Source organism: Branchiostoma floridae, chromosome 1 (assembly GCF_000003815.2).
Source record: "Branchiostoma floridae strain S238N-H82 chromosome 1, Bfl_VNyyK, whole genome shotgun sequence".
Classification (NCBI taxonomy): domain Eukaryota; kingdom Metazoa; phylum Chordata; class Leptocardii; order Amphioxiformes; family Branchiostomatidae; genus Branchiostoma; species Branchiostoma floridae.
This window is the reverse complement of record NC_049979.1, coordinates 34,235,846-34,249,985: the sequence shown is the minus strand read 5'-3', so window position 1 is coordinate 34,249,985 and position 14,140 is coordinate 34,235,846. Positions and strand designations below refer to the sequence as shown.

At 42.9% G+C, this 14,140-nt stretch overlaps 1 protein-coding gene across 1 annotated transcript; it reads left to right on the top strand.

Moving 5' to 3' along the window:
* The first annotated feature begins 5,980 nt into the window (after positions 1–5,980).
* Positions 5,981–11,660, top strand: LOC118425867 (patched domain-containing protein 3-like). Its single transcript, XM_035835001.1, has 2 exons — positions 5,981–7,107; positions 8,493–11,660. Exons 1-2 carry the CDS (start codon positions 6,114–6,116, stop codon positions 10,280–10,282), a joined length of 2,784 nt encoding a protein of 927 aa, XP_035690894.1. The 5' UTR covers positions 5,981–6,113; the 3' UTR covers positions 10,283–11,660.
* The last annotated feature ends 2,480 nt before the right edge of the window (positions 11,661–14,140 follow it).

The window sequence follows — 14,140 nt, the reverse complement described above, 5'->3', positions numbered from 1 at the left end:
TCATCCATATAATCAAATCAACATGGCCTAAGTATGATTCCAGAATTTGTTGAACTCATTGTGTCTTGATTTCATACAATATATTTTCACATAAAATTAGTGTACTATTGACTTAATTCCAATCACTCCTGTTTTTACTGATATAAAAATCTGTCTTTACTGTAAATAAAAGTGATACAAACTGTTTGTGTTTACCACAAGTGCCAATGAAGCTGTAATGTCACAAAGAACTCCGTGACACTTTTTGGCAGCCTATGACAGTAGATCACGATATTGAACATTTTGATAAACCTGTCGCTATTTTATTATATTCACAAGTTGAACATAAATGAACGTCGTACGAACACCAATATGTATTTGTGAATTGTATACCATTGTAGCTATCCTATAAACGATCGTGACGCATCACTGTTTAGAGTAATGCTGCTACTAGTGGTGTAGGCGCCACCTTGCTACCCTTTTGTTGACTTGGATATGTTCCAACCAGGAAGGTTGCTATGGTCGTGTTATGGTCCATAGCAACCTTCCTGGTTGTACTGATTTCATTAGCACAGTAAAACAGGTCACTTGATAGTGAGTTAATGATAATGATAACTTTTTCATAAGTTACTTCAGTTTGCCACAGGACTATCTACCGGACAGGTTCGATACTGTGTTTCTGTGCTGTGGAAGAGGCCTGTTGAATTACAGCCACCTGTTAACTATGTTATGCGCATAACAATACAACTAAACTTTACTTCAGTTCAAACGATTTTAATCGCTCAATTTCCAAGGAAACATAAATTATCAGTCCGTCAAGTAATAGTGATCGGATGGGGACACAAATGTTTGTCCAAAACACGACTCGCAAGAAATATCATGTTCAATGGTCCAATGAACGCGATACCTGCCTTAGAAGTTAGCTTTTCACAACTGATGAACTTAAATTGACCTCAGGACAATGTTCCACTGACTCAGTCATTATACCGCAGAAAGACCAAGCATACTGAGTTACAGATCTTCTCGGAACTAATGGCGAAATCACCTTTATTGACTTTGACCACATGTTCAACCGTTTCTTTTTTCAGTCAGATTGTTTTCACAAGTATTGATTTTCACGCTGAGAAGAGAGGTGGAAGTCACTCGAAACGTCCAAAAGTAGTCCGAATGTTATCTAGTTTTAGGGATTCAACTGTCCGTAAAACAACAAGTGCGGCGGGCCGATACCTCCGCTATGTGGGTCTATTTTCCTGACGCTACATATCTGGGAATAGTCTGGAAGAAACAAGAATGGGTCCCTTGATTTTTTAAATGAAAACATCACCATTGGCATTACCTAAATCCTGCCCTCACTGAGTACAGCTGCAGCGTTTCAAGATTTGACCGACTTGTGCAGAGACGCCGGTTGTAAATCAAATACTAACCTTTTGCCATGAATAAGGCTCGTCTGGAGATGACATAGACCCCTATTTAAAAGATTTAGTCCCACTGCCTCAGCATTTAACATCTGAGTCTCTAAGCGAAGCATCGGTATATATACCGTCTGTTTAACCCCTTTTCACTTTCCCAAGGACTGTCCCTTTCACCCTACTGTATGACACAGTGTACTAGATGTGCAAATCCAGAGAGACACTGGTAGAAGATGAAGGTACACAGTTGGTAAGTAATAGATCAGGAAGATTCTTTGAAAAATTAGCTTCAGTAACTTCTATTTCAGCCAGAAACTAAAATACGCGAGGCTCTATAAATCCATGAAATGCCGTCCTGACATGAGTGAGAACCCGTGACCGATGACAATGCTACTCTCCAAGCAGAGGTTGGTGGGAAAAATCGTGACCTATTCCTATCATATTTTTTTTTTCGACCGGCCTTCCCACCAACGTTGGTAGACAATGCGCCGTGGCAGACTTACTTTAGTCTCACCCACTGTCGGGGGAGGGATGGCGGCAAGAGGAAATGGCAACAGTGAGTTATGGGCTGGAACAGAACAAAGGTTTTGAGGGTCCTTATCAGGTGAAGAGGGGCTTAACAGTTTAGACAACACCCTGTGAGCGCGTCATACTTTTCAAGATGTTTGTCTATCAACATACACGAAACTCTGATGACTTTATACAAGTATATGGCGGTCACGCAAAGTCAACACTGACGTCAGCAAAAAATGTCAATGTTTCAAGGAGAGGTGATTTGTTTTCATCTGAATTGCTGTGTTTTCCATTTCAATGGTCAAACTACAAAGGTGTCGATTCTCAGACAGTCAAGGCGCCCTGTCCTGGGAGCACCTAGTTACAGTCTGTAATGGTTGATGAAACTTATATGTATGGAAGTTTTGTCGGGTTCCATATCGGCTCCAGTTGTCATTTTGACCTGCCCATCAGCATACATAATCACACGATTTTCACCAGTGATAAACTTCCTCCTAGACCCGTCAGACTTTTTAAATAGTCAAATGCTAATCAACAGAACAGGATCCCCGAATCTACCTAAACACCGTCTATGTAAGCTTCCGCCACAGCATGTCTTATGTTTCGTTTAACGAAACGCAGCTGTGTAAATTTACGAAGTAGAGCCCAGGCCAGACCAATGTGTGTTTCAAGAGCATTACTTACGGCTGACTAATTGTTAATAAGGAAATCATTCATTTCTCAATGCCAGGACAGTGGGTTTTGGTCTTAACATATCAAAGCTAATCAGTAGTTCACCAAGCAGTAGTGGTGACTCCGTTGCAGCCTTCGGAACGGGGCTGGTTTATTTGGGGGGAGGGCGGGTGGGGGGGGGGGGGGGGGCGTTGGTCCGCGAATTTCAAAGTTGGGTATGTTCTCTTGTGCCGGGAAAGGGAGTTTGTCGAGGAAGGGATTTTGCTGTGTGTGGAAGGGAGTTTGCCGTGATAGCGAGTTTCCCCCGTCTCCGAAGACTGCGCTTAGTCGGCGTCTTGGTAATTGGTAAAGGAAAATGGATCAGGAAATCCTTTCAAACAGAAAGAGACGGGGGAAACTCGTTATCACGGCAAACTCCCTTCCACAGCAAACTCCCTTCCACAGCAAACTCCCGATCCCGGCACAAGAGAACATATATATATAGCCAAAGTTGAAAATCGCGGAACAACAGGGCCGATGTTTTGTTTGACTCCATTACATACTTCAGAACAAAAGACGCTGCAATTCTAACAGTCACCTGAAACCTACCTGACGTTTTGTCACATGTCGTGAACTTGAGGCGGATTAGATTAAGTTACCTGCCTTTGTTTACAGTCTAAAGTGAGAAGGCACGAAACCAACCCTGACAGCTTTTTGAAATTCCATCTGTGTCGCTTGTGTAAAGTTCAGTCTTAAGCTTTACTCACAACACTGCCAACGTATGCAGGTGAGTATCCGCTGAAAGGCGTCTTCGAGTATGGCAAACTCATAGCCCCCACATATAGTGACTCTCAGGGACAGGCATAAGTGCAAAACTAGCATTAACAACCACCTCAGTGACATCATGTCGTCAGGATAGAAAAAAAAACTGATATCACAGGTCTCGGTTTCAATGCCGTCCTAGAACAAAATAATCACACACAAGCAGATAATGACTTTGAACCTTTTAGCGAGGTAATCTTCTTACCATTTTGTTGACTTGGATATGTTCCAACCAGGAAGGTTGCTATGGTCCACATGGTCCATAGCAACCTTCCTGATTGTACCAACGGTCACACCCAAAACAGTGTACATCACAGGGATATATAACACGCCGGGCCACCTGATTTTACATGGTGTCTAAAGCGATAAAGGAAAACAGTCGAAGACTTTCATTAAAACATTAAAACAGGTCACTAAATAGTAAATAAATGACGATATAAGCAGTGTTTCATAAGTACTTCAGTTTACTACAGAACGAATGTTTCGACACTGTTTCTGTGTTGTGGAAGAGGCATGTTGAATTAAGGCCGTCTGTTAACGGTGTTTTGTGCATAACAGCCCAAGTAAGGTTTACTTGAGTTCGAATAATTTAAGTAGCTCAAAAAACATTTTAATCATCAGTCCGTCAAGGAATGGTGGTTGATTGGGACCTAGTCAAATATTTGCCCAAAACACAGTTGTCGTGTTCAATGGTCCAATGAACACGATACCTGCCTTAGAAGTTAGCCTCTCACAATTGATTACCTTGCACTGACCTCCAGTGATTCAGTCATCAACGCAGAAAGACCGAGTCATACTGAGTTACAGATTTTCTCGGAACCAATAGCGAAAACACCTTTTTTTTCTACATCACTTCATCGGACTGTCACAAAGTAGGTTGCACACAGCGTACTATATGGGGGACTAAATGGCGAAATAAAAAAGAAATAGGCAAATACGGCGAAGTACATGCAAAATACACATCAATAGGGGTGGATACCGGTACAGAAAGTTCAGGTCAAGGTACGGTACAGGTCCAGAGGATCAGTTCCAGGTCTGAACCTGGACCAAATGTGAATAGGATCGGAGATACTCAAAACAATGTCCATTTCGTTACAAAGGAATCTGTTTGGTGGAGTATCGTATCTTCATGTAAACAACGCTAACTGCCTCTGTTAGTTTAGACCAAGTTTGACTGTACAACGTTGGTAAAAATGACTATTAACTCCCCTATACTTCGTTTTTGTTATTTTCTTGGCCTAATAAGCCTCAAAACGCGTGAACCCCTGCCGCCGTAGTGCCGGTATAATCTGTTCATTTTCTAATCGGTCTAACATCCGGTCTACTGATTTTTTTCAGGTCCGGTTTTTCTGGACCGGTCCAATAAGAAAAACCGGTTTTGTACCGGTACCCACCCCTACACATCAAAGTGGCGTCACCTTCAGGAACAGAGTAAGATTTGGTGTATTAACGCTCATCCATACAATATCTTGACATTGCATCATGAAAATACTCCTATGAAATGATTTATCAGTAGTTAATGAGGGTCAGACATCCAGGTAAACAATATCTAAAGACTATTTAATCTCTACCACTGGATAAAATTCGGAGCCACGATTTACTTCCGGACAACACCCTGTGAGCACAAAGTATACACCTCATGTCATGTTATGACTGTAGATATTGGCGCTTACGCATTATACTGTGCACCGGGAGATAGGCCAGGTTTGTGTATATTTCGCATGTAATTCCTTTGTATTTCACAAGTTAGTAGACAAAGACGTTATAATACTGGCAGCCACCTGAAACCTGGCATTTCGCCAGCCATACCTCATGCCGTGCAGGACACATGGCGAAGCGGATTGAGTTACATGCCTCTGTTTATACAGCCACGAACTAGACTTTATAGTCATTGCTGAACTTGGACATGCTCCAACCAGGAAGGTTGCTATGGCCGTACCAAAACAGGCCGCAGGGATAACACGCCAGGCCACCTGAGTTTTATATGCTGTCCTGCCTTGCCTGTCCTAACCACTAAAGGAAAACATGAGAACACTTTTATTATTAGTGCTGTAAACCAGGGCATTATAATAGGCTGTGTTTGATATTGAAGTCGTTGATTCATTTAACCATAGAGACGATCCCCAGATGGCGTAGTGATATTGTCGACACCATGGTTCTGTGATGTGGAAGAGACATCTTGAATCACAGACACCTGTTGATAGTGTTTTGCTCACAAACGGTACAGACGTCCTCTCCAAGCAGACGTTGATAGAGAAAATCGTGACTTTTTCCGTACATACCAGCCTGTAAGGATAGCTGACAGAAAAAGACGACATACAAGGAAAAGAGCACAATTTCCCCCCCCCCCCATCAAGCTCTGCTTGGAGAGTAGACTTACGTATTTTTTTCAGTTCAAATGATTATACATTAGCTCAATTTCCAAAAGGAAACACTAATTATCAGTCCGTTATGGATAGTGGTTGGTGAACACGTTTAAAGAATTGTTTGCAAATATTGTATTTGTCTAAAACTGATCACGGTAATATGTTACTTGTATACTTGTTACAGTACATCCAACGCTCTCTGTCATGATTCATATGACTAGCTATATTTATGGCGGCAAAAGTCACGCATGCGCTCTAATGATATTGTCCCTAGCACACGAAAACAAGGTTTGTTTTCACTTCCTTTTCGTACGTTGGCCGGGCGTGTTATCTGGAGACGCTGTTTTCAATATTAGCGCGTAAGTAGCACAACATGGCCTACGACTGCGTAGACAAGGTAATAAGTCGTGTGTTTGCCGCGTATGGAGGGTTCCTGGCACGGCACCCCATCCCCTTCCTGGTTCTGCCGGTCATGTTGGCAGGTGGGCTGGGAGCGGGCATGTATTTCATGGCGTCTGATTCGTCTGTGGAGGGACTGTACACACCTGATAATGGCCGCGGGAAGACAGAGCGCGCTGTGGTCCAGCAGCACTTCCCTCTCAACGACTCTGACGCTTTTCAGACCTCAAGACTTGTGTCGTTCGGTAGATCTGCCAGTGTCATTGTGACTAGTAAAGGAAACGGCGACGTTCTGAGTACGTCTGTTTTGCAAGAGGTTCTGTCACTCTACAACAATATATCCGCGCTAGAAGCACAGGTGTCAGAAACAAACTACACATTTGCAGACTTGTGTGCCGAATGGCAGTCCCAGTGTGTAGTCGGCGGATACCACCTGCTAAACTTTACATTGGAGAAAAATGAAAACACCACTATCGGTTACCCCTGGACAGATCTACCTGACGGGGCTCGACTCTTCAGTGGAGCCGCCTTGGGTGGGATAACTCTCAAGTCAGAGACGGAAGAAGAAGTCAGCACCGCTGCCGCCTTCAAACTGTCCTTCTACCTGCGCAGCGACAATTCTGAAGATGATAAACTGAGCGAAGGATGGGAAAAGGTGTTTCTGTCCTACATGGACAATTTTGAATCGGACATTATCGAAGTTTCTCGAACCTCGTCCCAGTCTCTCGAGGAGGAACTGTCCGCCCTGACGGCCCGCATCATCCCGCGGTTTTCCATCACCTTCACGGTCCTCATCACCTTCTCCATCCTCTCCTGTATGATGCTGGACGTGGTCCGCACCAAGCCGTGGCTGGGCATGCTGGGCGTCCTGTCCGCAGGCATGGCGGTGGTGTCCTCCATGGGACTGTGTCTGTACTGTGGGGTCAGGTTCACCAGCGTGGTCGCCTCCATGCCGTTTCTCATCGTAGGTAAGTCATGCTCCCATTCTGTTTATTTAATAACTTCGCCAAGAACGCTATGTTTTGGTAGAGTTTGTATGTGCGCATGTTTTATCTTATTGAAGTCATGTGTATAAGTACAGCGACAAAGTGGCGACGCACTCAAGTTGTACCAAACACAAGAAATGTTTAGTGCTAAGAGAAGTGAAACAATGAACAGAAAGATTGGTTTTACAAGCGCAGGTCCAGCCCAAACTAGTGCCGAAGTCGTTAATTGGGCACATGATTCTACTTCATAACCTACACGTATCACAATATGATGACTCTATTTTGTATTATCTTCATTGCTGATATTTGTACCTCTTTCCTTGTGGTCTGTAGATATGAAATTAAGCTACGTGTCTACAGTCTGTCCGCCAGTATTTTTCATACGGAGAATTCGGTCAGTTCAAAATGTAGAGAGTTTTCCCTATATGAACAAATTAGACAAGAAATATGCTTGCAGTGTATGGTAGGAAGTGTCTCCTGGATTGTGTATATGTACATGTTGGGATTGCATTCGTCATTTCGGATTGTGAGTTAAAGCGGTACTTAACTTCAGAAGTGGGTGTTATTTTCCAATAGATTAGGTATCAACAAGGACATTATATACGTTCTAAATGTATATAATGTCCTTGGTATCAATGAATTCATAATCAGCAACCTTTTGCAGATATCACTTGTGTTGAATTACGCGAGGGTGTTTTAGGATAACTTACTAAACCCATGCAGATCCTGCAAATGCATTTCCTATATGTACCATAGACACTTCCTTTATCGTGAATATTTTCGGCATAAATGAGGGGCGATGTGCACAACGGCCAATTGTTCACAAATATCAAACAACACAAAAACAAGACGCGTTTTTAAACATCACCCCTCATATTGGTTTTGCAACCGAACATTTGTCAGGCCATGTCAGACACATTGTATTCAGCCATATGCTGAGCTTACTTACTTTAAAAGAGTACTTGGGGAGTTTAGCACAATACGGAATGCTTTTTGATGTACGCGAACTAGTGGGTACTTTGTCGTATAAATTGAAGAAGCATGCATGTTTTACTTCCAAAAATTAATACGACGTATCTATCGGAAAATAACACCTTCTTGTGGTCAAATTTAAAGCCGACGCAGTCATTACAAACCTGTTCGTAGAAGAACCAAACACACTTATCGAAAAGCGCAGGGGCACCCGATGTACTTAGCCCAAACGTGAGCCGTAGCGAAGCCGCATTGCAATACTACTACTCCTAGCTACTTGGAAAAGCATCACACTTCACCTGAATTGAAAATGGCTGCTTTACTTGTCACATTCTGTTCGTGTGCTGTTTTTTCCTCACCAGCTTGCCTTAACAACTGTGTATTTGCCCATGCAGGTATTGGAGTGGACGACATGTTCATCATGCTGGCGGCCTGGAGGAAGACCCATCCCGGAGGCAGCGTGGAGGAGAGGATGCGGGAGACGTACGCGGAGGCTGCGGTCTCCATCACCATAACAACCATCACGGACGGACTGGCCTTCGGGATCGGCGCCATTACGGTGTTCCCAGCCATCCGCATCTTCTGCATCTACACCGGGGTAGCTGTGCTTTTTGATTACTTATTCCAAATTACCTTTTTCGGAGCCTGCATGGTGTACGTAGGTCGCCGTGAAAAAGGCAACCGCCACGCAGCTACCTGCATGCGGGCGGCGACTCCTCTCGAGGCCAGGGATAGGTCGGGTTGTTATCGCCTGTTCTGCACGGGGAACACCATGGCGGGAGTGAACGATAAGGGGGAGTTCTCGGGTAGTGACCATGCTATCATGACCTTCTTCAAAGATTATTTTGGGCCTTTCATTACCAAAACATGGGTGAAGGTTGTAGTGATGGTAGTGTTTGCTGGGTACCTAGGTTGTGCCATGTGGGGATGTCTGCAGCTGAGGGAAGGCATTCGCCTCAGTAACCTTGCTGCCGATGACTCCTATGTAGTGAGTTACAACAACAAAGATGATCAGTATTTCACGTCCTATGGTGCCAAAATTTCTGTCAGCTTTACCGATGAGCTAGAATATTGGAACACAACCGTCCAAGATCAAATTGAAAATATCCTTAGTCAGTTTGAGGAAACGGAGTTTAGCTCGGGGAAAAATGAGTCAGAATCGTGGTTGCGTGATTACCTAGATTTTGTCGATCAGTTCTCAGGCGTCATTCCGGGTCTGGACGCCTCGAGCAAAGCGTCATTCATAACAAATCTCAGAGATCATTTTCTCTCAAACGCTCTTTTCAAACGGTACGAACTCGACATCGAGTTCAACCACAACCAAACCGAAATTCTCGCTTCCCGTTTCCTGGTCCAAACGAAAGAAATAACCAGTTCTGTCCGTGAGAAGGAAATGGTGATCAAAATGAGAGAACTCGCTTATCAGAGTCCTTTCAACACCACGGTTTACCACCCTAGCTTTATCTTCTATGATCAGTACATCGCCATCCTTCCCAACACCCTGCAGAACCTGGGTATCGCCACAGCCACCATGTTCGTGGTAGCCCTTGTCCTTGTGCCCCACCCCGTCTGCTCCATCTGGGTGACCCTGTCCATCGCGTCCATCTGCACGGGGGTGGTGGGGTACATGACCTTCTGGGACGTCAATCTAGACGCCATTTCCATGATCAACATCATCATGTGTATCGGCTTTTCTGTCGACTTTTCGGCCCACATCACGTACGCCTTCGTGTCCTGTAAAGAGGACAGTAGCAATGCTAGAGCAGTGTTTGCCCTGTACACGTTAGGCATGCCCATCCTACAAGGTTCCCTCTCCACCATACTAGGTGTAGCAGCCTTGTCCACCGCCCCGTCTTACATCTTTCGCACCTTTTTCAAAACGATGTTCCTGGTGATTCTGTTGGGGGCGCTGCATGGGCTAGTTGTTCTGCCCGTGCTGCTGACCTTCCTCGGACCGGGTGTGTGTAGAGAACACCAGGTTATACGGGAATCACAGAGTGGTCCAGTAGGAAATGATCTGATTGACGACAACATGCGAGCTTGGCTAGACAGTTTGAATTCACCCCAGAAAAATATCAGAAAATCGGAGCACCCTTCAAGTGATCGGTACATGGACAATAGTGACTTGCCCTCATCGTCTCAACAAACATACACCAACCCTTCATTTCAACCTGATTACAAGTAAAGTTCTCACATGTCGAAATTTGAGTAGATGTACGTTAGACATTGGTGGCATGGAAGACTAATAACGTAACAAACGGTCTTGGCAAATTTACATCCGAGTGTGTAGTAATGGGGACACCACCGTGTTGTTTTCCGGGAGATTTTTATAGTGGGATGAAAATCTAAATACTTTTAATTTTGTCCTAGTGGAAAGCATACTCTTTCTGTCATCCCCCTGATGATAGGAAACTCTCCAAGCCAAGCCAAGCAGAGGTTGGTGGGAAAAATTCCGTTCTGTGCGGCTGTTTGGAGATTACATATGAGTTAGATGACCCGGTCGGGAAGTTTGAGAAACAGAAATTAAAATGTAGACGTAGAAATATATACAGATCATTCCCATTAAACTTATTTTGATATTTTGAGTATTATGACGTTTTTCATGTCGTTCGTTTTGCTCCCGATAGCTGTCCGACCGGGTCCCGGTTGGAAATGTGACCTAAGCCTTACTGTGTTCTGCAAGTAGATACATGTTGAATGTTGTACACAGAAAACGACACAGCAATTAACATGTAACTGTTTTAAGTACCAGGTTTTATGTAAATATGTCTATCAGTTGAGTTATTATATATGATGGGGGCAAGTGAGATGAAAAAAGGACACGCCGCATGGCAAAGGGGTCTTCGCAAATATCATCAACTTGTAGATTAACAGTACGTGCATGTATCTAGCCTTGTGGACCTGATTGCGAAACTCCCAAGCTTTTTTATATGTGTGAGCAGGTCTTTTCAAAATATGTAACGTTATCTCTACCAAATGTCATGTTTTATGTTTCCAATGTCGTGGCACGAAAGATGTTCTGCAATTTTCATTTTTCAGTATCTTTTGTGAAAATATTTATATATTACATGAGGTGTTGTTTATATACAATGCTGTTATTTTAGTATATACGTGTACGCTATGCGTCAGGAGCTGAATATCCAAGGTGTGTACACAAAAGCCTTTTGTGGCTTTGAACAGTGATGTCCCCTCAGTATAGTTTGTTCAGAATAATGTGAGGAGATGAATTGATTCCGTGGTACATGGCTGACATGCACTATTTTATTTACTGACAGCTATAACATGTTCATTATCCCAATACAAGACGAACAGCATTTTGTAGACGAACGTAGATTACTAGTAATACTAGTATACAACAAAGAGAGAGCTGCATGAACTTTTCATTCATTATCTAGTTTCATATTTATCAGTACTGAAAGATATGACAGCAGCGGTGAAACAAGCAAGCATCTGACTTATGATTTTACGATTTTAAACACCTGTTTCACCAGTTGGGTGATTTGCACGGATGCTTATTTGTGCTGTACATATGGCTGGTCAGAATAAACCACTATAATACGTGATTGACAAGCGTTCGTTTGTTTCTTTGACTTTTTCATCCGTTTCTATGTATAGAATGTCTGATATCGTGTTACCCTCATGTTCCGCCTGATCACGTAGCAGTATCATAGTGCGGTATAAGAGCATCTAACTCCAATAAATCCATGTTTGTAACCGGATCTGGTCATCATACGGTAGGCACCAAAGGTATCTCTGTGGTCGGTAAGGAAGATGTGTAATTCAAGCACCATAACAGTCCCGACTGATGCTAGCATTCTTACATGTATCTAGCTAGGATGAAGTTATCAAGGAAAAAAACACATGAGGTACAGCAGACGGTAAACAAGTTGTTTACCATGTCTTGGCACTGAAACTGTAAAATGTATAAAATATGTATAACAAGCACCATAACAGACCCGTATGACCATTACAAACGTGAGCATTGTAAACATGCATGCAGGAAAGTTGTCATTGACTGAACACCTGCACAGTAGACGTTAAACATAACTTAACCTGAGAAAGGAAGATGTGCACCAAGCACTACAACAACACCATCTGGCCGACTGACGTGAGCATGATTCGTTACATGTATCCAGGAAGGTTACCAAGGACGGAATACCTGCTAGGCAGGTGGGAGACATGTATTACACATGTGTTTCCCCATGACCAGGTGACAGGAAGATGTATGGGAGATGTATAGCAAAATACCGTATACGCCAGGCGGCCCGTATGGCCGCCTGGCGTAAGCATCATTTACATGTATCCAGGAAGGTTACCAAGGAAGGAATACCTGGCGGGTGGTAAACATAAGAAGTGGTATTCAAGAAGGTTCTCAAGGAAGAAACTGCTCACCTTGAACACAGATTTGCTGACTATGGATATAGAATACTCGTAGTTTACAGCAGAGGAGCATGACTCTGGAGGAAACACCTGCCTGGCAGACCGAAGCTTGCTTGTAAATTAGCCACACAGACTTGATTTTATCGATGACACATGCCAGCCCGCACAACGATTATCGCCAGTTTTCAAAAATACAAAAGGACGCTATAAGCTAGCTCATTACACCATCTTCTGAATCTTGACAACGTACCGAGGTTGAATAACACCCTAAAGAACCAACATAGAAGTTGATAGTTTGTTTCGCCGTCGACGTCTTTTGTAACAAATTTGTCAATGCAACCTACGTACTCGAGTACTCTCGAAGTAGATGTTGGTGTGGAATATGGCACTAAGTAATGCTTTCTTAGTAGTAACTGAACCGTTGTCCACATGTATATCCTAACCTACTAATCACGTACAAGAAGTGAATATACATGGATACACAATGCTAGTAGCGCTTCGCGGGCGGCCAATGCGTTACATATGATGTCTAAACGTGTTTGAGAAAACAGTCGGTCATTATTATTAAATTTTGACTGGTGTCGAGGCGTTGATTTGCAGTACAGCTATCGGTCGCTTCTCGTGGATGCAACGGCCGTCAACTCGAGAGAAAGGCTCACAAAGAGGTTTGAATTTTGGAGGCCGCGTTATGTTACTTTATCATGTGTCAAAATATTGTCATTCTTCAATTGAATGTCCACAAAGACTTCATGTAGTAGCAATTAGAGAACTTCATATCCAATTAAATGTGCTCTTTAATTGTGGACAATCAATTCAAGAATGACGATATTTTGAAACACGTCACTTTCGAAACAATGTGATATTAGGGCATAAACGTGCTCGTCATTTTACCAATAGAAGTGGCCTATTGTATATATATATGCCGTGAACTGTCACGTTCGGGCAAGGGCCACAACGTCCAAATTTCAATTCTATTGATGAAACTTTCCTTTCGAAGTGATGTCCGGTGACATCTACGCTGGCCGCTAGAGGCCGCTGCTAAGTAGATAAACTTATGTGAACATAGTATGAGCTATTCCATTGCCTCCTAGTACATGTAGTAGGTTACTGTGCTTCTGCAGGGTTGTTTTAAATTTCATATGTATTTCGCAGTGATTATGTAAATGAGGTCCTCATTTACGTAAATTGTCTCAGTTGATCTTTTCTACCCAACAGCACAAATTGTTCAAAGTATGAAAGTCTTATCTTAGCAAAGAAGGCTATTGTAACATTTCCTCATACCTTATGCACGTGTGATCCTGAACTATGTCTGATGATGCTTACCTTAACCCAGCTTCGTGATGCCGCAAGTATGAAATTTCCACCATTTACCACTATGGAATTATAGTATTTTCATTAAATCATGTAAATTAGGTCTTCATTAGCATGATTGATATCTACTGACATTCCTCTCTTTCTCATTTATATATGTGAGACGTTTGAGAGTGGATTTATAAACTTTCCTCATTGATTATGTAAATTAGATCTTGATTGCATAATTAGTGTTTTATAATGTATTTCATCCCTGAGGCTATCTACATACAAAAAATCGTGACGATCCATCAACACCTTAGTCAGTTATTCTCGTCCAAACTTTGAACAAAAATCTGTGCATGCAGTTCCC